General features: G+C 49.3%; 2 protein-coding genes across 2 annotated transcripts; one reads left to right on the top strand and one right to left on the bottom strand.

Moving 5' to 3' along the window:
* The first annotated feature begins 6,456 nt into the window (after positions 1 to 6,456).
* LOC124695739 (LOB domain-containing protein CRL1-like) lies at positions 6,457 to 7,158 on the top strand. The gene has a single exon (XM_047228557.1). The coding sequence runs from the start codon at positions 6,457 to 6,459 to the stop codon at positions 7,156 to 7,158; it is 702 nt and encodes a 233-aa protein (XP_047084513.1).
* A 4,674-nt stretch (positions 7,159 to 11,832) lies between these two features.
* LOC124698589 (LOB domain-containing protein 29-like) lies at positions 11,833 to 12,348 on the bottom strand. Its single transcript, XM_047231073.1, has one exon. The coding sequence runs from the start codon at positions 12,346 to 12,348 to the stop codon at positions 11,833 to 11,835; it is 516 nt and encodes a 171-aa protein (XP_047087029.1).
* Positions 12,349 to 25,114: the final 12,766 nt, after the last annotated feature.

Genomic DNA, 25,114 nt, shown 5'->3' on the forward strand with positions numbered 1-25,114 from the left:
GCAATCGATGTTTTTCCTCTATGAGGACCATTCTTTTACTTTCAATGTTGAGTCAGTTCACCTATTTCTCTCCACCTCAAGAAGCAAACACTTGTGTGAACTGTGCATTGATTCCTACATATTTGCTTATTGCACTTATTATATTACTCTATGTTGACAATATCCATGAGATATACATGTTACAAGTTGAAAGCAACCGCTGAAACTTAATCTTCTTTTGTGTTGCTTCAATACCTTTACTTTGAATTATTGCTTTATGAGTTAACTCTTATGCAAGACTTATTGATGCTTGTCTTGAAGTACTATTCATGAAAAGTCTTTGCTTTATGATTCACTTGTTTACTCATGTCATACACATTGTTTTGATCGCTGCATTCTCTACATATGCTTTACAAATAGTATGATCAAGTTTATGATGGCATGTCACTCCGGAAATTATCTTTGTTATCGTTTTACCTCGCTCGGGACGAGCAGAACTAAGCTTGGGGATGCTGATACGTCTCCAACGTATCGATAATTTCTTGTGTTCCATGCCACATTATTGATGTTATCTACATGTTTTATGCACACTTTATATCATATTCGTGCATTTTCCGGAACTAACCTATTAACAAGATGCCGAAGTGCCGCTTGTCGTTTCTGCTGTTTTTGGTTTCGAAATCCTAGTAAAGAAATATTCTCGGAATTGGACGAAATAAAAGCCCGGAGGCCTATTTTCTCACGAAGCTTCCGAAGTCCGAAGGAGAGACGAAGAGGGGCCACGGGGTGGCCAAACCCTAGGGCGGCGCGGCCCCGTGGTGTGGGCCCCCGTGCCGCCTCTCGACTTGCCCTTCCGCCTACAAATAGCCTCCGTGACGAAACCCCCGCACCGAGAGCCACGATACGGAAAACATTACCGAGACGCCGTCGCCGCCGATCCCATCTCGGGGGATCCTCGGAGATCGCCCCCGGCACCCTGCCGGAGAGGGGATTCATCTCCCGGAGGACTCTACACCGCCATGGTCGCCTCCGGAGTGATGAGTGAGTAGTCTACCCCTGGACTATGGGTCCATAGCAGTAGCTAGATGGTTGTCTTCTCCCCATTGTGCTATCATTGTCGGATCTTGTGAGCTGCCTATCATGATCAAGATCATCTATATGTAATTCTATATGTTGCGTTTGTTGGGATCCGATGAATAGAGAATACTTGTTATGTTGATTATCAAAGTTATGCTTATGTGTTGTTTATGATCTTGCATGCTCTCCGTTATTAGTAGATGCTCCGGCCAAGTAGATGCTTTTAACTCCAAGAGGGAGTACTTATGCTCGATAGTGGGTTCATGCCCGCATTGACACCAGGACAGAGGATGAAAGTTCTAAGGTTGTGTTGTGCTCGTTGCCACTAGGGATAAAACACCGATGCTATGTCTAAGGATGTAGTTGTTGATTACATTACGCACCATACTTAATGCAATTGTCTCGTTGCTTGCAACTTAATACTGGAGGGGGTTCGGATGATAACCTCGAAGGTGGACTTTTTAGGCATAGATGCGGTTGGATGGCGGTCTATGTACTTTGTCGTAATGCCCAATTAAATCTCACTATACTCATCATGATATGTATGTGCATTGTAATGCTCTCTTTATTTGTCAATTGCCCAACTCGTAATTTGTTCACCCAACATGTCTGTTCGTCTTATGGGAGAGACACCTCTAGTGAACTCGTGGACCCCGGTCCAATTCTCTTTACTCGAAATACAATCTACTGCAATACTTGTTTTTACTATTTTCTCTGCAAACAATCATCTTCCACACAATACGGTTAATCCTTTGTTACAGCAAGCCGGTGAGATTGACAACCTCCCTGTTTCGTTGGGGCAAAGTAGCTTGGTTGTGTTGTGCAGGTTCCACGTTGGCGCCGGAATCTCCGGTGTTGCGCCGCACTACATCCCGCCGCCATCAACCTTCAACGTGCTTCTTGGCTCCTCCTGGTTCGATAAACCTTGGTTTCTTTCTGAGGGAAAACTTGCTGCTGTGCTCATCATACCTTCCTCTTGGGGTTGCCCAACGAACGTGTGAAATACACGCCATCAACGGACCCCAGAAGACCACGACGAACAAATGACGATAAACGGGAGCCACAGAGGTGACCCAGCCGATGATGCCACTGCTGAAAAGATCCAGTGACAGAAGCAACAACCGCAGGAGAACTGGTAGATGAAGTGTCAGCAGGAGGAACGCGAAGCCAGTCTAACTCCCGAGCCCCGGAGACTCAAGGCTGCGAGGGCCGACCGCAACCGGGGCCTATGTACGGCGGTCCCGAACGAGCACAAGAATCGGCGTCAAGAATGACGCGACAACCGGAATCAGTAAGCTGACTAGCAGAAAACAGGTTCATCTTAAGACTAGGAACATGAGAAACATCAGGAACAGAAAAAGAGGAAGTAGAAAGGGTGCTCGATTGGAAACAGGAAGAGAGGTACCATCATCCGTGATAACACGGACAGGAGAAACAAGAGAGCGAAGAGCAGAAAGAATAGAAGACGCAGAAGTCATATGAAAAGAAGCTTCAGAATCCAGATACCACGGGGATGACGTACCTGACTGTGTAGAAGGTGGTGGTTGCGCGGTGCCAGAAGAGCTAGGCACAGAACCATCAGTACCCAACGAGGAAGAGCCTGTAGGAGCGAGCAGACCATGAAGACCACGGAGAATGTCCTGATCAGACAGCGCAACAGCAGAAGATCCTGAAGAACCAGCCTACCGACGAGTATGGTACAGCTGACGTAAGCTGGATCCCTCTTCCAGCAGCTAGAGACATCGTGGCCAGACCTGCCACAGTAGGTGCATGGAGGTGCTGTCATACCACGAGGCTGCTGAGGCTAACTCTGGCCCTGGGCCGGAGGAGTAGAGAGTATCGGTGGTGCTGGAGACCGCAACGAAGCCGGTGGCATAGGAGGACCACGAGCAGGCTGCACAGGAGGGCCATGAGCAGCAAGTACAGAGGGAACCTCAAGAAGACCAGCACCACGAAGACGAGTCTCCTCAGCAAGAAGCTCAGGCAGTACCTCAGAGAGCGGAACACGACCACAAGCTAGCAGCTGTGCACGACGCGGCTCAAACTCCTTACGGAGCCGCGACAAGAACTCAAAGACGCGCTGAAACTCCAGATTCGCGCGCACAGTCAGACAGCAGGGACAGTGGCACACACAGCTGTACGAAGAGAATCAAGCTGACGCCAAATAGCAGCACTCTGAGTGTATAATTCATCAATAGTAGAATCACCCTGCTGAAGGGCATGCTCCTGGCAGACCACAGATAGGTAAAGAGCATCCCCAGACGGCTGATAGCGCTGACGAAGAAAAGCCCACTGAGCGGCAGCAGTGGGAAGACCCATGAACTCAGCAGCATACTGAGGCAGAACACTGGAGGTGAGAACAGCAGCAGCACGAGCATCCTCATCTATCCATTTAGTGTAGTCAGTCAGATCCAGCCGGTACGTCGCAACAACAGTAGAGTGGTCCTGGACCTTCCGGTCATACTCAGCCAGAGCAGTATCTTCAGCACTCTTGGCTGCATCCTTATCCGCCTGAGTAGCATCAGGGGCAAGGGCAACGGGTGTCGGTGCAATAGGCACCGTAGGAGCAACGGGGCGCGGCGGACAGGAGACCTCGCCAGAAAGCACACCCCAAAGACGAAGACCGTGCATGTGGACGCGCATGAAGGCAGCGAAATCAGGATAATTCACGCCATCAAAAATCACCGGGCAGCGAGGAATCGCAACATAGCCCGAGGAGGAAGACATATCTCTCTCTTTTTTTACGGGACGAAGAAATAGATCAGATCAACGCACGCGACGGAAATCACGCACACGACGGGTGGCGGCGGGCCGGAACACGGCAGTCGGGGCGGAGGCGGCCAGGGCCGGGGCGGAGAACGGCCGGGGCGGCGGGGGCGGAGAGCGGCCGGGGCGGCGGCTGCCTGGGCGACGTCGACCGGGGAGCGGCCGGGGAGAGCGGCCGGGGATGGCGAGGCCGGGCGAAGCACGACCGGGCGGCGGCGGTCGACGGCCGGGGCGACGGTGACGGGCGGCGACCGGGGCGGCGCGGCGGGCAGCGGCCGAGCGGAGGCGGACGGGGACGGCCGGGGAGGAGATCGGCCGGGGCGGAGATCGCCCGGGCGGAGAACGGGCGGGCGACGGGCGGCCGGGGACGGAGAGGGCCGAGGCGACGGGGAAAAGGCGGCGGCGGCGGCTGGACGCGGCGGCAGGGTGCCGGGGCGGGCGACGGCGGCGGCTGCGAGGAGCTAACCTAGAGCTCTGATACCATGTTAGGGTAATATACTTGTTGTATTACCACGGAGCCAAAGACCACAATATATATAGTACATGTACATATGCAAATATGCATGAAGCCCCCTAACATATGTGGTAACTACAATATGCAGATATATACTCTAACAATCAGGAGGGTAGAGTGAGCCCGGGCGAGAGCCAACCCGTCTAGACACTCATGTAGTTCTGCCTCTAATGGTTCAATGCAAGGACTGATCCACTTGCATGCACAGAGGATAATCGAGCCTGTATCATCTTTGAGAATCATCCCAGCTCCACCAACATGATCTTTAAAAGATCCATCAACTGTGAGTTTAACCGAGCCAGCATTGGGTTTCAACCAGGGTTTCGCAGGCAGCTCCTGGTGGACCACCGGGAAAGTATGGAGTGATGCAATAATCCGCAACCACCGGGTTTCAACTAGGGTTTCACATGTGCTCCTGGTGGACCACCGGGGAAGTATGGAGTGATGCAGAGTGTGTACTTAGTCTCACTTTGATATGAATATACTTCCTATACTGGCTAATTGAGTATAATGAGTACGGGGAAAGGTGCCCCGAGAGATGATAGCTACGGAGACTAAAGCTGCTAAATGAGTTTATAGTGGAGAAAAATGTAAATCAAGCCATTAGGTTAAATCATGAAAGTCATTTTTCCCCGTCAAAGATAGAGGAGAATTTTGGGAACATGCACACGAGACATGACGGTGGGAATGTTTCAGGGACAGGGATGTAGGCCTGCCACACCGAGGTTTCAAACTGTGCTGCGCAGAACATTTTCTTTTCGCTTTCTTTCCATAGCTAGTGCCATTTGTTTGTGAGAAGGATGGTGTTCGCCACGTTGGGGATTTCTTGTTGTTGAACTGACCACGTTGGGACTCAAGTACTCTTTGGCATGTGTCTTCATTAGTTGTTACCACTACTAACCTAACTACACGAGTTAGTCATGGGATCACAATAACAACGCAACGATAAGCATACGATAGCACCTAGTGAAAGTATTAACACATAGGCCAGCCTAATCTGAGCAAACCTGCAGTGGTTAGTGGGAGGCCAAAAGAGTTGGGCTAATTAGGATAGTAGGTACACTACAGGTAGTATCACACTTCTGAGCCCTACAAGGTGATGCAGAGGCAACAACAGAGTTGCAAAAGTTCTGTTGCTATGTTCCAATCTTTCCTGCAGGTGCCACTTTAGTTTAGGGGCAGCCGGTACAGATCAAGGTACACAAGTTGGTGCTTCTTTTTCCTGAACATGTTTCTTTAAGCGATAGCCCATTGCTAGATTGTTTTCTCACATGATTGGACATACATGCCTGCTGCAGTGCATAAACATATATGCACATTTTCCTGCTAATTTATCAAAGTGATGTCTGTGAGCAGCATAATTAAGCTTTTAATTTCCCCATCACTTACTATTTTCCTTTCATTTGTGTCTCCCGAGAGAGAAATGAAAAATATGAACACAAACGACAGCTCCACGTCTCAGGTGATGTATGAATGTGTCTACTACTACACCATACAGCCGAATTAAAAACCAGCATATATATACATTATCCCCTGATTTATCAACTGAGCTCTGCTGGCTAGTCTCGCAGCAACCCATCCCAACTAATCACAAAAGAAACAATCACACGAGCAGGCAGGGGAAAAGAACTAATTAAACTAAACCATTCCAAAAACACGAGAAAAGTAGTACTATATAATTGCTCCCAGATGACCTAGCCCCATTGTGCCTTGTCCTTAATTGTTCTAATGGCTAATCCTCTTGGGATTGGCATAGTGGTACACTAGTTGTACTACCTCGCCTCCTGTAGCTAGTTGTACACAGAAAATGAAGATGGGAGGGCAAAGAGTCGAGCGCCATTGGGAGCTCAGAATAATGGAGTCGGTTGCTTATTTGGGAGACAGGTCTGAATTGTTTAGTCTCGCAGACCCTAATCCCCAAATGCGCTCCTCGCCTCCTCCTCCATTCCTCTCCCTTATAAGCCATGGGGTGCAGCCATGGTCTTCAGCTCAACTCACCACGACAGACCTAGCAAGCAACCCAAGAAAGACCGGTGTACTTCAGCAAGCACAGAACTCGATCTATCTATCTATCGATCAGCGTTCACGTACGGAGTGAGCCACCGTCATCCGATCGGTTGATGAGCATGACGGGATTCGGGTCGCCGTGCGGGGCGTGCAAGTTCCTGCGCCGCAAGTGCGCGCGCGGCTGCGTGTTCGCTCCCTACTTCTGCCATGAGCAGGGCGCGGCGCACTTCGCCGCCATCCACAAGGTCTTCGGCGCCAGCAACGTCTCCAAGCTCCTCGCCCACCTGCCCATCGCCGACCGCGCCGAGGCCGCCGTCACCGTCTCCTACGAGGCGCAGGCCCGGCTCCGCGACCCGGTCTATGGCTGCGTCGCCCACATCTTCGCGCTCCAGCAGCAGGTCATGACACTCCAGGCGCAGCTCGCCGACCTCAAGGCCCAGGGGGCACCGCAGCAAGGGATGATGCAGCACGAAGACGCCAAGGGATACGCCGGCGGTGCGGAGCAGTACGGGCACGGTGGCTACCCGTGGTGCAACGACAACGGCGCTGGTGCGGGGGCCGCGCAGCCATCGTGGGGCAATGGCAGCGCCGGGCACGAATCTATCACCGCGCTGCTTACCTCCGACTACATGCAGCAGTCGCTGTACCACGCGCTGGAGCAAGCGGACGGGCAGGCGGGGGGCTACGAGGCGATGGATCAGTCGCCGTCGTTCGGGGCGGCGGAGGAGAGCGGGTGGAGGTCGTCCTCGTCCTCCGGGTACCAAGACTCCGAGGACCTGCAGAGCGTTGCTTATGCTTACCTTAATCGCTCGTAAGAACTCCATTAAGAACTACTTCTAGTCTGCTAGTGCAGAATTTAATATATATCACAAGATATATATAGACGTTGATCGATTGCAGATCATGTTTTGGACTTGAGGAGTTTGGGTAATATATGTTCAGTTTTCGAAGCCTCAGCCCATCAATCACACTCCTAGACGGTAATAAACCTAGAATGATGTGAGTGTGTTCATCTATATGTGATCACTGCTGAAACCTAATTAATTAGGGAGATAAAAATGCTTGCTGATATGATCTGGTACTATTTCTGCTTGGAAATATGTTATCTTCTCCATTTGTTGCTGCAGTAGTGGATCTGCAATTATGTTTCGACTTGTCATGTCAGAAATATATTGCCAGTAGAAAAGATCACTTGAACTAGCTAGAAGGTAATGATGGACAGCGGATATGCATAGTGAGATCGAGACAACTGATTCAGGCCGCACATGTGGAAAATCCATTTATACTACTGTTTTCATTGACTCCTGCAACTCTTCTTTTACAGAACCTATATCTTATACTGCCTTTCTAAAGATACCTATATGGATCTGATATAGATCGAAGTAGTATGTGCAGAAGTACTAGCTAGCTGCCTTTTTTACATGCGATGATGCTGCAGTCAGGGGCGGAGCTGGAGGCAAAGTATCCCTGATGCACGTTCAACCAGCTTGCTAGTTGAAATTATGTCTCCATAATGCACTTTTGTTAGTCTAACCTCATGCATTTTCCTTATTAAGCTCACAATTAGCACTAAAGATATTTTTTTACCCTGATGAATGCATGTGCATCAGGGTAACACTATAGAGCTCCGCCCCTGGCTGCAGTACAGTGCTTAATCATGCATGAATGATAAGCTTGATCTTTCCAAAGTTATGCTTGGCCAGTAATTAATCCTCAAAAAGGATGTGAATTGTATCCCGTTTTACATTATAATTGCTAAAAACTCTCTATAAGGTTTGGTTGAATAACATATTTTGATATCTGGGGAAGAAATGGGATATGTACTATAAGATCATAGTTTTTTTGTTTTATATATTTCTTGTCCCTTCAAAGTGGGTGAGGTGCTTAAGAACATAACAGTGAGGTCGTTACATTTCTTCTAAATGAACAACGTCAGGACATGTTGGGGCAGAATGGAACAGGAACGACATAAGTAAGGAAGAGGCCGGTTGGCACTCAATTCAAGTGCAACAATATTTTGTGATTGATATAGCGAAGCATGAAACCTAGATAAAGTCAAAGTCCAATTACTTGAGGCACCAGTTCCTCCTTAAAAAGATCGAGGCAAGATGACCAGTTTGTTTATATGAAGACTTTGCGTTAATGATCCATTTCAGATTTTCCTTCACCAGCTAGTAGTTTTATTGAATGCAACAACAGGACAGTAGTAAGTACGCTACTGAAATGTTCCTCAAAATCCTGCATGCATGAGGCATGCATGTCCTGTTTCTTCCACTACTAGGAAAAAGCTTACCGCCGGCGACCTGAAAATGCTTACCACCGGCACTTTCGAATTCGCCGGCGATAACCTCGCCGGTGGTAAGCGCTTACCGCCGGCGTTCTCGAACTCGCCAGTGGTAAATGGCCGTTACCCCCGGCGTTTTACCTACTCCCATAGCAATTCGCCGGCGGTATCAGTTTTTGCAGATAAAAAAAAAGGATGGCGAGCGGCGCATCCGCAGCGCCAGGATGTGTACAGGTTACAAAAAAGTCCAGACATAAAAACAGTACAACCGAACTACAATTTTACATGAAGGACCCTGAAAAGAAAAGCAAAAGCAATCAAGTCCCACTCCTGGCTCCCGATCTGGATCCCGCCGCCGCACGCTACCATCCCGCTCGACGACGACGATGGCCATCTTCTGGCTCCCGTTCTGGAGATGAGGAAACTGCCTGCAATGTTTGACGGAAACGACGCATGAACAGCGGAATTGGCGAGCGGCATCAAATGGAATTGCCACGAATCAGGGAATAGACGCCAGATCATCTCGGAGTAGCAATTTCGTGAAGAAACAAAACGTAGAGAGGGAGGGGAGATGGGAGTGAATTTTGTGTGCATCAGGTACCTCAGCGAGTACAGATCATCTCCGGAGCGCGTCGGCGTCGATCCCCAGCCCTTCAAGGTCGCGGCGCCTGGCGAGGAGGCGCACAGGCACGTCGGCGAAGCGCGGCACAGGCATCCTCCATCTCCCCGCCACATCCGGGGCTGGCGATGCAGCCCCAGACTGGCTTGCACTCCATGAGGTAGACGCTCCGCTTCCCGCCCGCCACCAGCGCCGCCCTCCCGTCCCCGAGATCCAGCCTCTCGATCCCGGCCCACGCCCCCGCCTCCGCTGCGCATTCGGACGCCAGGTCCCCGCGCGGTGCCGGCTCGTCCTTGCTGCTGCAGATCGCCGCCGCCGCCCGCCATCAAGAGAAGAAGATAATCACCATGGTGCGCGCGTGTCCAGGAGGGGAAAGCAAAGGATGGAGAACAGAAGAGAGGTGGAGGGGATTGGAGGGGCGTGCGTGTAGTTGAGTGTGTGTGGCTGTGCCGTGGCGTGTGTAGACAGTGTAAAGGACAAAAGAAACGAATTTACCCCCGGCACATGCGAATTGAATTCGCTGGCGGTAATTAGGTTACCTCCGGCATCTTATAGACCAAAGCGCCGGCGGTAAGGGGAGGTCCATCCGGGTGCTCTCGGTCCACCTTATCTCCGGCGGATGCAATTCCTACTCGCCGGCGGTAAGTGCCCTATCCCCGGCGATCTCAAATCAACTCGCCGGCGGTAACACGAGGAGGGCCTAAAAGGCTTTACCGCTGGCCACTTCGAACCAGACTCGCCAGCGGTAATAAGTGCGGCTATAAGGGTATTTCTAGTAGTGTTCTGCGTCTAAGTTATTCATGCATGATCTGCTCAACATGGACAAACCGTCCTGATGCGAGCCAAAGTACCGGACGAACAATACCTGATAGAAGTGTTCTCTTCATCAAAACTATCGCACATGCGTGGAGTTTAAGGTTCGAGTAAGCTGACCAAAAATTAATTTCTATATTATATATATATAGAAAAAAGCTTTTTGAAAAAATTCATTTGAATATGAACCAAACTTGAACTATGAGATTAACTGTTGGTCAAATTTGAACCTTAAAGTCCTTGCGCGCCTTAAATTTTCAGACCCAAGGAGTACATTCAGTCTCGAGCGGTTTACTAATTAACTTGGATTTTCTCAAATCTATTTAATTTGTGCAAACACCATGGATGCTTTGCTTGTGGAATGCTAGCTCCTGTAAGATGGTTATGTATGTATGTAGAGTATGCCAGTTCTGTTGCTAGAACAAACCACATTTTACTTTGCGAGTAAATCATTTAAGCCATGCCACTACCGTATGCCAAGAAGCAACCAGGAAATTTTCTTCTGGTGCTTGAAGAAATAAAAAAGAAAGAGTCAACTGAGTTGATAATAGGTTTTTTCTAGCAAAGTTGAACTATGTATTCTACAGAGTGTTTTTTTAATTTAATACATGGACTAAGAAGCTACTCACAAAATTAAGACACTGGCATGTAAAGTATTCCATCACAAGAAGCTTAAACAAGAAGCATAAACTTCAGGCAATGATAGCCCCAATCAGTATATGTAGTCTTTACAGTAAATAAAAAGGCTTACCTTTCAGATGTGCTTCCCTCTTGTCACTTACTTTTATATGAAACATTATAAGGCATCTCGTTATTTGTACCTCAAACTACCAATAGATTGGAAGAACCAATTCGACAATGATCAGAAAAAACAAATCTTTTGCATAGAGACGAAGCAAAAAAATCACATTGCTAGATGCTTGAAATGCTAGGAAATCACAAAACTCGTGTCGATAGTAGGGTAAGTTGGAACATGCATAGACCTAACACCCTTAGTGAGGTAAAGATGCAAGGATAATCAATTGCTCAGTACAAGCTTAGAGATAACCCATTATACGCTGCTTGAAAGCATACAAAAAAAAATGCGCACACCCCACACCCAGCTTGCAATTTTATCCTTACTTCATACAATCGATTAGTCGGAATGGCTGCCAATGGAACCCTTAGGAACTGGGATTATATGAATTATGATGGTGTGCATTCACTTTAGCTAACAAATTAGAAGGATATTACCTAAGTTTACATCTAGGCCCACTCACATACACACATGGGACATAATGGGCCTATTGTCAATAGGGCTGAGATGTTGATTTTGGTGACTGCAGAACTTTGACAACCCATCGGCCCGACAAGACCTAACGAGGTCCTCAATGTATGCCCGGCCCGTAATGGCACGACAAGACCTACGTTGTCATTTAGCAGGTGGCCCAGCCCAAACCCGGTAAAGCCTTCCAGACCAAAATACAGCCCAAACAGCTGGCCCGCCCTGTGCAATTAGGCCTGCAATTTAAGCCGTCCATCGAGATTCCAAAGTCAACCTGACCATTACAATATCTGAACACTCTCGCTCAAAAAACAAAGTTCTCAACAGAAGTCGTCCCAGCTAAAAAAACAGAAGTTCTCAGCACTCCAATTTATGAGTTGTTCTTGATGTTCAAGCACACGATCAGCCGCACCCTTTACAGCCAAGATCGGCAACAAGTACAAGGAGAAATTCGCAGGCGCCGCGTGAGTGTACGTCCTCCTCTGAACGAATCATCGATCCGCAGCAGGCTAGTAGCTGCCTTCCTCCTGCTCGCCGAAGCAGTACATCTCCGCCGGCGCGTGCATGGACGACCCGTCGTCGGAGCGGTGCGCGCTGTAGCAGCCGGAGCTGCTCTGCGTCGTCGACGTCTCCGCCACCTGCCACGCCGCCTGCTGCTGGTACAGGAGCGGGTGGCCGTGGCCGGCCGCCACCAGGTGCGTCCTGGCCTGCGCCACCTGCGCCTGCAGCGCCACCACCTGCTGCTGCAGCGCGAAGATGTGGGCGACGCAGCCGTACACCGGGTCGCGCATCCGCGCCTGCGCCTCGTAGGTCACCGTGGCGGCCGCCTCGCTCCGGTCGCCGGGGGGCACCTGCTGCAGCAGCTTGGCGGCGTTGCTGGCGCCGAACACCTTGTGGATGGCCGCGAACTGCGACGCGCCGTCCTCCGCGCAGAAGTAGGGCGCGAACACGCACTCCGCCGCGCACTTGCGCCGCAGGAACTTGCACGCGCCGCACGGCGACCCCGTCACGCCTGAGGACGCCATATGGTATGGTGGACTTCGCCGCAGCTGGCCGTCGTCGTTGAGAAAGGCCGATCGATCGCCTGTGCACACACTGACCTGGTGGTGGTTTGGCTACCTTATGATGATGGATCGACGTCGACGCTTTCAGTTAGTTGCAGACGCAAGCAGGAGGCTAGAGTTTTATAGAGGAGGTGAGTGACGCCAAGCCAAGCCAAAGGGGTTAGCTGCGAGGGGACAAGGCCAGAGAAGAATGCGCATGATGTACAGGAGGGCGAGGGACTCGTGTGTGCAGTTTGGGGACACCACCTACTTGAATACCATTATAATTTCTCGCAAGAAAAAATGAAAGGAGAAAGGGCCATACGTATAGAGAGACATCTCTTGCGTATTGGCCTCTCTTGCGTCGTTGATTGGCATAATTGACGGCTCACGCATTTCACGAGGTGCGCGGAGCTATAGCCATGTTCGCCGAGGCTACTTTCTCTCTATGCAGCTGATGAATTTGACATTGACGTTGCCAGTATATATCACTTGCTGTCAGGGCATGAGCTTCACTCTGAGAGGACGTACTCGGACAAAGTTCCGGACAACATGTGCTACTAGCCTACTAAGTTAAAACGGAGAAGCTAGGTGGCGTGTGATGAGACGATCGAGTTGGGCTAAAGTGGTTCTGGACGTAGAGAAAGGAAACAAGGAGCAACCATGCATGACGCCTTTTGTCGCTGGATGCCGCTTCACTTTCAGGTATAGAAGTGGAGAGAGCATGGGCCGCCTTGTGATCATACGTAGACCCTGACTTTTTCTTCTATGTTTCGTGTCCGTTTGCACTGTTTTTTTATTGCTTCTCCGCCCGTTCGGTACACCGATGCTTGTCCCGTTGCACTAAATTCCGGGGTCTACTCCTACCCATACACACACGTTACATCTCACAGTCGGCCACGAGCTCCCACGGACAGGCATGAACTATCTTTATCTACCGCTGTCTACTTAAGGTGCTGCTACTTTGTCCTCAGATTTTCCAGAAAGAGAGGTGGGTCCTCACTTAGCATCTCTCGGACGACTCAGGACCAAAATCCTAAATGTTGAAGTTATATCGAATATGAGTATAGCCTACAGTTGGATTTTAACTATGCAGCCGTGCAGGTAGATTACGTATTGAAGTGAAACTCTGTAGCATGGGCTTAATATATAAAGGCATCCGGGTAGCTAAAATAGACTACACGAAAGTTAGGTTAATTAGGCACAAGATTGATTTTAGGGATGGTCCGGTGCGCATGGCAGAGGCACTGGAGCGGCGTGACATTTCTAGATCTGACGTGTATGTTCATCGTGGCGGACTTGTCATCGATGGTACTGGTACTATGATAGTATCTGGGGAGGAGCGCCCGTAAAGTATGCCTCACAGATGTAGGCGTTTATCGTTGAACTGCGTTACCAAACATCGTCTTCCATCTATTTCCTGCAATGATCTAATCGGTAATTATGCTTACACAAGCATCCTCTTCCCCTTCCAGTTGTCGGCTCACTTTCCTCACCTCGCTTTCCTCGCCGCTACCAGAGGCAGCCATTGGGCAAGCTTGGAGCGCAACCATGGAAGATCATGGCGAGGCATTCAATGCTCTATGTACCTTATGGAGAGCTTAGGGTACCGAGGTGGAGGCCTAGGGTGGAGAGGTGCCACTTACTTGGCGCCGAGCAATATGCACCGTGTGAACCAACATCCTTGATCATGCAGACGAATTGGGTCGGCGGGCAGCGGTGGTTTCTGCAGCTGTCGGCATCACTCCGTCACCTATTAAGACCCAACTTTGTTGGGCAGCAAGGTTGTTGGTGCCAAGACCATCTTGAAGGCACCACCTTTGGGAACAATGGGGTTGCGGGTGTTGGTATGTGGTGGCTAGTGGGTGATGGAGGTGTTGTGGCTTATGTTTTGGTCTTGATTCTTACGGTCTCGCTAGTGGAAAATATTTCAATGTTCTTTGCCCTATCGTGGTGTTCCTATGATTGGATTTGAGACCACGAGCCTAGGTTGGAGGGAAGGTTTCTCCTCCACCGACAGAAGTTGTGTGGCTCGATGTGTGATCTGGATCTCCTATTGTGCTCTCGGCCCTACCCATGTGGTTGGCAAGGCTACATCTTACACTTGTACATCTTCTTTGTCAACAACCAATTATGCGACTTCCTTCTATTTTTTGAGCGATTTAGGCAGGTTCGCTGCTTCACCAAGGTACAACTTACACACCTTGATTGGCAATTTCTTCACAGTGGGGTTCCGCGCCAGCATTCATCCTTGCTCAGGGTCACGGTAAGCAATCCATCGTCCGACGGTGTGGCGCTTTTCGAGCCGAGGCGAGGAGACAGTGGTCCTTCATTATAGGATGGAAATGGTTGATTCTGTTGCGCCTCCATGCCCCCAGTTGCAGGTGAGTGCGTGCTCAGCAGGTCAGTTGGTCACTTCCGGAGTCAGCTAGTTTCTTTTGACTGTTAGAGTCGGCTAGTTTGTTTTGATCATTAGAGTCAACTAGTTTTCTTGTGTTTTTTTTCACGAAAGAGGGCCTCGATACCTACAAGCCTTATGTTACTTTCTGTTCTTGTGTTTTCTTCTACTCCCTCTATTTCAAATTATTTATCTTAATTATGTCTAGATACACATATCTAGCTGTTTTTCAATGTGTAGATACATGTGTGTCTTAGTAAAGCTGAGTCGATTGATTTGGAAGGAGGCAGTAGCATTTCTTTTGTGATCTTCCACGCTGTTGTATACAACCGTTTGGGATTTTATTAATTTAAAGCTAGACGTTATGGTCTTCTTTCTAAATAAAATTACTTTATATTTCTCCGGGCTGGGAAACGGTTCTAGTACTTTTTTGTGTTTTCCATTAAAATTGTTTCTAGTTTTTTTTTAGAATTTCTATTATTTGAGTTATTTGACCAGTTTAGTCTCTAACTATACTTAATCTCTAGTCAAAGTACTTACTTGTGGTCAAACTTCTCAATCGGTCACCCATCCTTAAACTACTCCAACCCAAACACACTAAACTTTTGAGTTTTTTTCGAACAAGCTTCCAAGTACACCAGCACACCTTATTGATATTAGTATCATATCAATCCTATTAACCTCTTGGTCACGATGTCACACTTCTATTAACCTCTTGGTATCATATCAATCATATTAACCTCTTGGCACGATGTCACGCCTTATTGATATTAGTATCATATCAATTTATATTATTTTTTGGCCAAATCTAAAAGGGATTTATATTTCCGTGCCCTCGGGTCCTTAGTTGTGCTCAGTTTTCCCTAGCCGCTTAGTTTTTTCTCAGTTTTGCCCAAGCCCTTATCTGAAACCCTCACAAGTGCTGGATGGTTGCCCGACGGGTCAACAACTTTGATTGTTATCTGCTGACTAGTGGGGCCACGTAGAGCCCGCAAAGACACGTCAGACCATCCATCTTTGTTTGACCGTAAGCATCGCCGTATCCCTGACCAAAACACGGAAGAGTGGAGCTTCGGCATATCGAATGACAAGTGGGGACATGACGCTGATACAAGGGGCAATACGCGGGTAGGATTAGATTTTTAAACGGAGCTCTACAGCGATGGCACGGAGGAGGTGGCCTGCGGGGTGCCGAGACGAGATCTACGTACACAAAGAACTGCATGAGGCGAGACCAGACGCATTAGATAGATATGAACTAGATGCATTTAACCATGCAAAGAAGAGAAGAAATGGTCGAGGACATCGACGACTACCTCAACACATTGACTGACGGTGTCGGACACGAACGCGAGCAATGTAGAGAAAACTAGTGTCTCTCCTTTCTGGCGTGTATAGATGGGTGCTAGGGGAGTGTGGGGGCGAAGGGAAAGACCTTGCGGTGGTCTGTGGCGTCCAGCATAGCGGGGCGGCGTGGCCGTGCCCACAACGGCGTGCATGTTCGGCATTGGCATCAGCATGTACGTTCGGCATTGGCCTCGGCGGTATCTCTGGTGTGTCAGTGATCGAATGAGGGGACGGCATTGAGGGTGCATCCCGACGGTGACCTAGCAGTGGTGGCGAGCATAGCCGTTCTGACCATGCCGATATCGGCATCGACATCGTTTGGAGGTTGTGGTGCTCGAATCAAGGTGGGATTTGTTTCTTGTACGCCAAAATGAATTTGAAACAAATTTCCTGTTGAAGGTTAGGTAAAATACGAAAGTTTGTAACTAAAATTTTTACTGGCACCATGGTGAGGTTCTTTTTGATAGAGCTATACGGTTCGGCAAAAGTTTTTGACACTTTTTAGATATTCCTTGTTGTTTCAGGTATGGCATCATGTATGCAAATCTTGGGGTCATTTGGAGATGTTCGAAAAAACACTTTGTTTAAGCGCATGCCGTTTGGTCTCACTGAAACCAGCTTTTGTAACAAGTTAGGTTTTTTCGACCTTCTCTAAATGACCTCAAAATTATACAGATGATCTTTATACAGACCGAAGTCCCACAAATATGTATGTCTCATGTTTATACCAAAATTATATCACTTTTGGGACGTTTCAAATAACCAAAATTATATCCAAACTATATTCCCTAAAAGAAAAGGAATGCTAAAGAAAGTTGATAATTGTTAGAGGGGTGATAAATAATCATTCACCGAAATCCTCCAAATATGCCAAATATGTATGTCTCATGTTTCTACCAAAATTATACCACTTTTGGACCGTTTCAAATTACCAAAACTATATTCCCTAAAAGAAAAGGAATGCTAAAGAAAGTTGATAATTCTTAGAGGGGTGATAAATAATTCATTCACCGAAATCCCCCAAATATGCCAAATATGTATGTCTCATGTTTCTACCAAAATCATACCACTTTTGGACCATTTCAAATTACCAAAACTATATTCCCTAAAAGAAAAGGAATGCTAAAGATAGTTGATAATTGTTAGAGGGGTGATAAATAATCCATTCGCTGAAATCCATCAAATATGTATGCCTCATGTTCAGGGCATCTCCAGCAGCGCGACGCATTTCGGACGCCCAAATTGTTCGCTGGCGTCCGTTTGCGTCGCCTGGCGGATGCCAAAATGACCGCGAGGGGCGAAATGTCCATTTGCGTCGGGGGCTACCTCCGGCGGTCCGACGCATTTTGGACATGCAAGTGTTTTTTTGGTGCTACTTCTTTTCATTTTTGTTGAATGAGCAAGTTTAAACGCGAAAAAGTAGTACTCAATGATGTCATGTTGCTCCAATCGAATAGATTATAGCCTAAACAATTAACCGGATACTTCAATCGAATAGATTCAAACATATTTAACATACAAACAAGAACAAATTTAAAAACATATAAACTAAAACTAATTTTTGGCCTTCTTGTTAGAAGGCCCTGCCTCGTCGTCGAAACTCTTGAGCCTCTTGCTTGTCACCTCCTCGTCGGAACTGGAGGACGACGCGCCCGTCGAGGAGTTGAAACTGGAAGAAATGGCGTCTTCGTCGTCATCGTCGGTGAACAGACGACGACGCGCCGCCCGCGCCAGCGCCCTTGCCCGGCCCGGGACTTCTTCCTTGCCGCCGCCTTGTCGTCCGCCGCCTCCTGCGCCTCCAACCGGGCGAACTTGGTGTAGGAGTCCTCCTCCTCCTGCCCCTCCTCCTCGTCCTCGGCGTCGCTGCCAGCGCCGCCTCCGTCCTCCTCATGGCCTTCGTTGGCATTGCCGCCTCCGTCCTCCTCCTCCTCACTCGACGTGGAGGCAGGGTCGCTGGGCGTGGAGCCCGGATCGCTTGGCGTCACAGGGGATTCCCACCAATGCAGAAATCCGGGCGACTTGCCCTCGCTCTCCGAGTCGGACGGCGGCGTGTAGTCGCTCATGGCGTGCCGGTGTTGGAGAAGAAGAAGAGGAAGAGGAAGAAGAAGGAGGCGGTTGAACTTGAATTATCGTAGACACAGGGGTTATAAGGTGCAGGGATTAACGACGCCGCGTATAACGAAGAGGCCAGTGGTTGCTCTTCCGCGGCGGTTCGGCGCTCCATTGCGGCGGTTGATCGGCGCGGTTGCCACACCGGCGCGCGTTGTGAATTCGAGGCCGATCGAACCTGCGTCGCTGCCATGAGGGCCCGTAGGGAAGCGAGCGGACGCTAGGCGCGACCGCGGAGCGTCCGCGGAGACGCAAACCTAGCGCATATTTGGGCCAGGTTTGCGTCCCGCGGACGGCCCGGTCACTATGCGTCGCGCCGCTGGAGGTGGTGCCAGACGCATTTCCGGTCACGACGAACACAAACGATCGCTCAGTGTCCGTTTGCGTCGCGCCGCTGGAGATGCCCTTATACCAAAATTTTACCACTTTTGGGCCGTTTCAAATTACCAAAATTATATCCCAAACTGTATTCCCTAAAAGAAAAGGAATGCTAAAGAGAGTTGATAATTGTTAGAGGGGTGACAAATAATGTATTCACCGAAATCCGCAAATATGTATGTCTCTTGTTTACACCAAATTATACCACTTTTTAGTTTAACATTTTTAGATCGTGGAAAATAATGCATAAATAGAGGGAATATAGTTACGTGGCGAACTCGTTATTGCACATAAATAGAGGGGTGACACTGTCCACCGACAGAGAGAGAGTGGTGGCCACGAAGAGAGAGAGAGAGAGAGAGAGAGAGAGAGAGAGAGAGAGAGAGAGAGAGAGAGAGAGAGAGAGGTGGCCACGAAGAGACGGAGAGGGGTATATTGCCCGTTAGATCAGCGGATCAACGGTTGGTGGAGTCGATTCGTGTGATAATGGCTGAACCAATCAGGATAAGTTTGGGCTTCTGTGAGCATTTGTGACAGTACTTGAGGTCAAAACTGAGTAGTACTAAGAAACCAAGGACACGTAAATAGTAAATAGACTAAGCGGTTCAAACAAAAGAATTATAAAATAAAAAATGTGTGTTTTGTACAATATAATTCATATTGGGCTACATCAAATTATTTGCAATTCAAATATACATGAGTGTGACAATTATGGCCTCATTTAGACAAACTATGTTTTGGGGAAGATGTTTTGCAAAAGGGTTTGAGTGGAAAACCATGCATCTTCATAGCTACTAGTGATTCTCAGAAGTAGCAATTTATGGTAAAACTTGATTTATCTATGTTTGTTAAGGTTTCCTAGGTGGCAGGTTACGTAGGAAGACTCCATGAGTAGGTGCCACTACATTTTTATTTTTTTGGAATTTTTTGCGCATGGAATGACTCAATTAGCTATGTTAATCTCATTTGTTGACTCTATATTGACCAGCTACTTGAGGGTAAAACTGAGTATATGTTGCGGTCAGAAACCCACCAGCGAGCAACGACGGGCAACACAGTAGAGCCGGGAGGCTCCCAGAACTGCGGCTGGCCCTGGTCTCTCGAGCGACGGCCCGCAAAACCTCGGCACGCACGTCCGATGCTGGTGCAAGGGCGTGCCACCTGACCTATACCTGGTCAGGAAGGTGATGGATTTGCTTCGCTTAGTTTCCTGCATGGCATACACATAAACATTAAATACGAGCCTCGATCGGCTCTCAGGTTATCCTGTGAATCGGCTCAAGGAGCCGATCCACCCATGATTCGTATGAGGTCTACGATCACATGGTGGTCCTGCTTGATCGATAAAAAGCTAAAACGACCTACGACGATTTAGGGTTTTCACCACATAATCGGAACATCCCACGCGTGATTGAGCCTGGCAGCCACGCACGGTGATAATAAACTAACCCTAGACAAGGCCTAAAAACCAACATGAAGTTGATCCCGGAACATCTTATCTAGGGCTAGCAAACTACACCCTACGTGCTACCGGATCCTTCAACCCGTTTGCAAGGCCTAACTATGCAGATATTAAACTAATCCTTGAAGAACAAGGAGCAATCATAACGGATCGGATCTACTAAATAATGATCAAGCGAGGTGCCGCCCTTACACCTAAGATAGGTGTAAGGGCGGCTAGACGTCTAAGGGTTGCATGGACAAAAGCATGTGACGCGATGAAACAATGCTAACCCTAACACATCTATGATAACTACGTTGCTCGCCATCAACAAGGCTTCAGCACGAGCAACGCATGAACAACGAATAAACGTATACTGCCTAGATCGCAAGATGCGATCTAGGCAGCATGATGCTTACCCGGAAGAAACCCTCGAAACAAGGGGTTGGCGATGCGCCTAGATTGGTTTGTGATGAACGTGATTGTTGTTTTTCTCAATAACTCTAGTCCGTAGACTTTCTAACGTGGGAATAATCCCAACCGTGCACGAGCCAAATTCTATCTAACCGACACGTATCCTACTATATTTACAGATACACGGGCAAACTAGCCCAAACCTTGTATACAAGGCCGATTCATGTATATTTTCCGTGTATATTCTTCAAGCCCATCTTAATCGCGGCCCACCTCTGATCCGGTCAAATTCTGGTGATAACACATGCCCCCCTGGTTTTGGAAATGATAATTCCAAAATCACTGCTTTTTTCTTCGTCGGGTCATGTCGTGGCAGAGCAGAACCGTCGCAGTATCCTTCATCATGATGCCTTGCCTTCACAACTTCTCTGCAAGATTTGATAGCTTTAACACCACTTCCTCGGAAACCGTAGTGGCATTAAATCTCCACTATACCCCCCTTATTTAACTGTGCCGAACGGCTCGCCTCTTCATCCCCTTGTTCTGTTCCAACCATCGGCACCAAAAAACCCTCTTTCCCTGTAGCAATGTCTTCCTCTTCCTCCGTCTCATCAGGCCTCTCTTTCCAATCTTCTTCCTCGAGCGAGCAAGAGTGGGACTTTGACTACGTGCCAGATGGCCCACCCGAGGCCCTCGTCGGGTCAGATGGTGACTTACCCCTGACCGATGGGGAGGACGACCTCCAGTTCCTCATCGAAGGGGAGCTGGAGAGCGAGAGCGAGGACGACCTCCACTCCTGGGCGAACTCCACCTCCTCCGACGAGGAGGAGGAAGAAGAAGAAGAAGAAGAAGAAGAAGAAGAGGAGGAAAAGGAGGAAGAGGAGGAGGATGACTCCTCCTCCTCCGCTGGGTATCCGCCGGCGAAGCGCTTCCGCGCTTGGGCGGACAGCGAGGACGATGATGATGACGAGGAAGAAGAGGCTCCGGCCGAGGGCTGGGGCAGCAGCGACGAGGAACTCTCCGGAAGCAGCGCCGACGGCAGCTACGATGCCGACGACGAGGCCAGCGAGGATTAGTAGTGTAGGATTAGTAGTTCCTGAGCAATCGGCTCTTCTTTTGTTCTTCCTTTCTTGAGCAATCGGCTCTTCATTGTAAAAACCCCTCTTATTAATGAAGGAGTGCTTCTAGTTAATTTTTCCGATAGTCAAAGTCAAACAATCCCCAAAAGAGCCGATGGCATCGCATCGGCCTCTACCATAAAACACGAGTAAGGCCAACCTAATTGCCCCTCCAAACGGTAACCTGCGACCTCCGTCTGAGAAAGCAAACTCGGATCCCCAAATCGCCGCCCAAGCAGCTCCACGAATCTCGGATCTCAACCGCGCCGTCCCAATTCCACAGCGCATCAAATGGCGGAATCATCCAACGCCAACGCCATGGTCTCCGGTCTGAAGGTAATCCTTAACCGCCTCTTCGCCATTCGAATCAATGTTAGGATTAAACAGCAAACACCTGAATTAATGCCCTATTCCGTTATTAATTTTAGGTTTCAGACATCCTGCTGCCGCACCCTTCTCTCCCAAATTCTATGTGTCTTGGCCCCCGTTCTTCCGAGAGTCCCGCTCACTTAATCTCATGCGAGGCCAATAGAATCCCCTTCGTGAACCAGAATTTAGATCTGACTTCCTGGGCCGACTGCCTGCGAGCCTGGCCTAATCCTCCCGAAGGTTGGGTGGCATGGTACAGGTAGAGTGTCTAAAACTCATTATGCCACCTGGGAAACGATAGGGATAGCCGATGCTTTGTCATTATCATTGTCTCCTCTTGAAAAGAATGAGAACATTCCGAAAACCATCGGCTACTTTTGGTCTGATGCACTGAATTGCTTCATGTTCGGCCATGGCCCCATGACACCAACTCTGCTGGACGTGGCCATGATCACGAGCTCTGGACATTGCATCCTCAAGCCCCTCTCGCCTTTAAATTGCCAAAGGTCCCTTTCACCCTTTCCTCTAAAACAGAGTGTACAAAGCTGGGGCGCCTACCTCAGGCGTTATATGAAAACCAAAGGCCCTGTGACAGAGAAAGAGCACACGGCCTTCTTGAACTTCTGGCTGGAGCACTTCATATTCTGTGGTCCTTCACTCGCCACAACCAAGAATTACCTTTCCCTGGCCTATGAACTCGCCAAAGGCACTCAACTTGGCCTTGGAAAACTGTTCCTTGGAGAGGTCTATCGATCTCTTCAACTGATGTCTGTCAAACTGTTCTCCCAAAAGACGGTTAAAACGAGGAGGCCCCCGGTGGTTTATTCAGTTATGGGCTCGACTGTACTTGTGAACCGGATCCCAAACTTCCCACCTTTGGCCACCCGCACCTTCCCGGATGCTAATGGGAAGGAGATCTCGATGCACTAGCTATGGCCAAGCTCGTATAGCCTCCCGTGCAGCAGATCGATCCCTAAGGAAGCAAGCGAGTGGTTCAAGATTTTCTTCCAAGGCTTGGACAACCCCTGTTCTTTCCTTATACTTGAATCGGGGAACTTTGAGAATCTAGTCTCCTTCCGGTTAGACAGACTTTGCCGATGACGCTAGCACCCGGCACTTGTACTCTATCATGATCCGTCCTTGCTTTCTCCCAGTTGGCATGAGTACCTCAAACAGGATCATCAAGCCCGGTTATGAGTCTTACCAACCGGTGGTAGTAGCCCGACAGCTTGGTCTCGGGCAAGTGCCCCCACACTTCTTTCTCCACCACCCGACGGCAAGCGAGCTGAACCGCCCGACATGCTTACGGCCAAAGGTGCTATACCTTCTTTGATGCTCCGGCCATTCCAATTCCTCACAACCTCTCGTTTCACCATCACTACCGATGGTTTCGAGACTTGGTGGTCCATCCGGAAGACCCACGCCTTCGGAAGAGCTCTAGGACCGTTGTCTGAAGCAACTTGATGCCGAATATGACGTTCCCGCACACCAGGTACCATTACATATAAATTTCTTGCAATGGCTCATGGTGATTGTCACGTAACCCGGCTCTATCTCTTGGCAGCAACAAGATGGCCCGGAGCCCACGCAAGCCGATGGCTCCCCCTTCAAATTCCTTCCACCAGCCCCGGTGGTTCTCTTCCGAAAGAGCTCACCACCCCCGAAGAAGGTCATAATGCGAGCCAGCCGATTTCACCGAAATCGGCTCCCAAGAGTAAAGCATCCTCGGGGCCGGTTGCCCCCCGAGCCTCAATCCAGACGAGGAAGGCAGTGAGGAAAGTAGCTTCCAGAAAAACCATGAAGCGCAAAGCTCCTGTCCAAGAAAGCTTGCATGTAAGCTGACTCGTGCCTTGACTAGATTTATCTGTCCTCCCAGTCTTTTGCAATATGCTTGTACTTCTTTTTACAGACTTCCACCGAAGAGAACTCCAGCGGGGAGGCACAGTCCAGCCAAAGGGACTCGAACCCGGGCAACTCCGGGAGATCCACCACACAGAGTCAGACGGACTCGCCAGCATCGGCTTCTAGGAAAAGGTCGACTCCCGAGCCTGTTGCTCCTCAAGATTCAATCAAAACAGGGTCACGTGTTAAGCGTCGATGTGTCAAAAGGGCTCGCAAAGACCCACGAGTTTCCTCGCCAAGCCAGGAGGTTTCAAATGTAATTGCTTCACCAGTTCATATTTCATGCCGTCCCATTGCTACTTGGATCGGCTCACCATTTCTTTTGCAGACTAATGAGACCTCTAGCGGGGACGTTGAAGAGGTACTGATGCCATCCGCCACGCTAGACCTAGCCACCTCGACGAGCGTGGCTGACCAAGTGGCTAATCTAGCCAAGTCCACGGAAAATCCGATTATCACAACATCGGCTGCTCCTCCTACTTTGGGAGAGGTACACTCCACTCCCTTGGCTCTACCCTTTTCTTTGTTGTATACTAATACTGCTCTTGTTCGTCTTTCAGGGTTGTGATCTTTCAAGCTTGCTGACGTTCGATCCTGAATCCATCGAACCAGCTACTTCCAAGGCAGGTGAAGAGCCAAGCCCTAGCACGGTCCATGGTCCACTCCAGCGTCTCAAGGCTTTGCTCTCCTCCTCAGTTGAGACCATGGTTGAAAACCCCGAGGCAGTCAAGGGCATCCTCGAAGACATCCAGCCCCATCTCCCGGTGACACTGCAGGTGAAGCTTTGGCCAGCTGTGACTCTGTCGGTCTTTAGGTCAAGGGTGCAGTCGGCTCGTCAAAGAATTATCCTTCGTCGCGCCCAGCTTCTGTTGAGAGCCGATATTGCAGACAAGTGTCAACGGCTCAACGAGAAAAAGGCTGCTTTAGACGCCAAACGCGACACTTCGCCAATAGTGCCGAACTCGAGACCCTGCGTAAGAGCTGGAGAACCTTGAAGAGAGGGTCGGGGTGACCAAGCAGCTTATCCAAGACAAGGAAACCCTCATTGCCCGCTCTCAAGAGGAAGCAAAAGGCCTCACGGCCGATCCGAAGACCGATCTAGGCTGAAATTCGTGCCCCGAGCGATCGGCTGGTGACGGGCAAAGACGAGGACGACGAGGCTGAGATCGCCGAGGTGGATCGTATCCGTGCTGACGCCCTTCACGCCCTCAACGCGTTCCTTCAGTAGAGCCTCTCTGTGTAAACTGATAAATGTCTTGCTGAACTTGTACC

Source organism: Lolium rigidum, chromosome 3 (assembly GCF_022539505.1).
Source record: "Lolium rigidum isolate FL_2022 chromosome 3, APGP_CSIRO_Lrig_0.1, whole genome shotgun sequence".
NCBI classification, from domain to species: domain Eukaryota; kingdom Viridiplantae; phylum Streptophyta; class Magnoliopsida; order Poales; family Poaceae; genus Lolium; species Lolium rigidum.

Coding starts and splice junctions, on each gene's coding strand:
- LOC124695739 (XM_047228557.1), top strand. CDS start 6,457: ATGAGCATGACGGGATTCGGGTCGCCGTGCGGGGCGTGCAAGTTCCTG.
- LOC124698589 (XM_047231073.1), bottom strand. CDS start 12,348: ATGGCGTCCTCAGGCGTGACGGGGTCGCCGTGCGGCGCGTGCAAGTTC.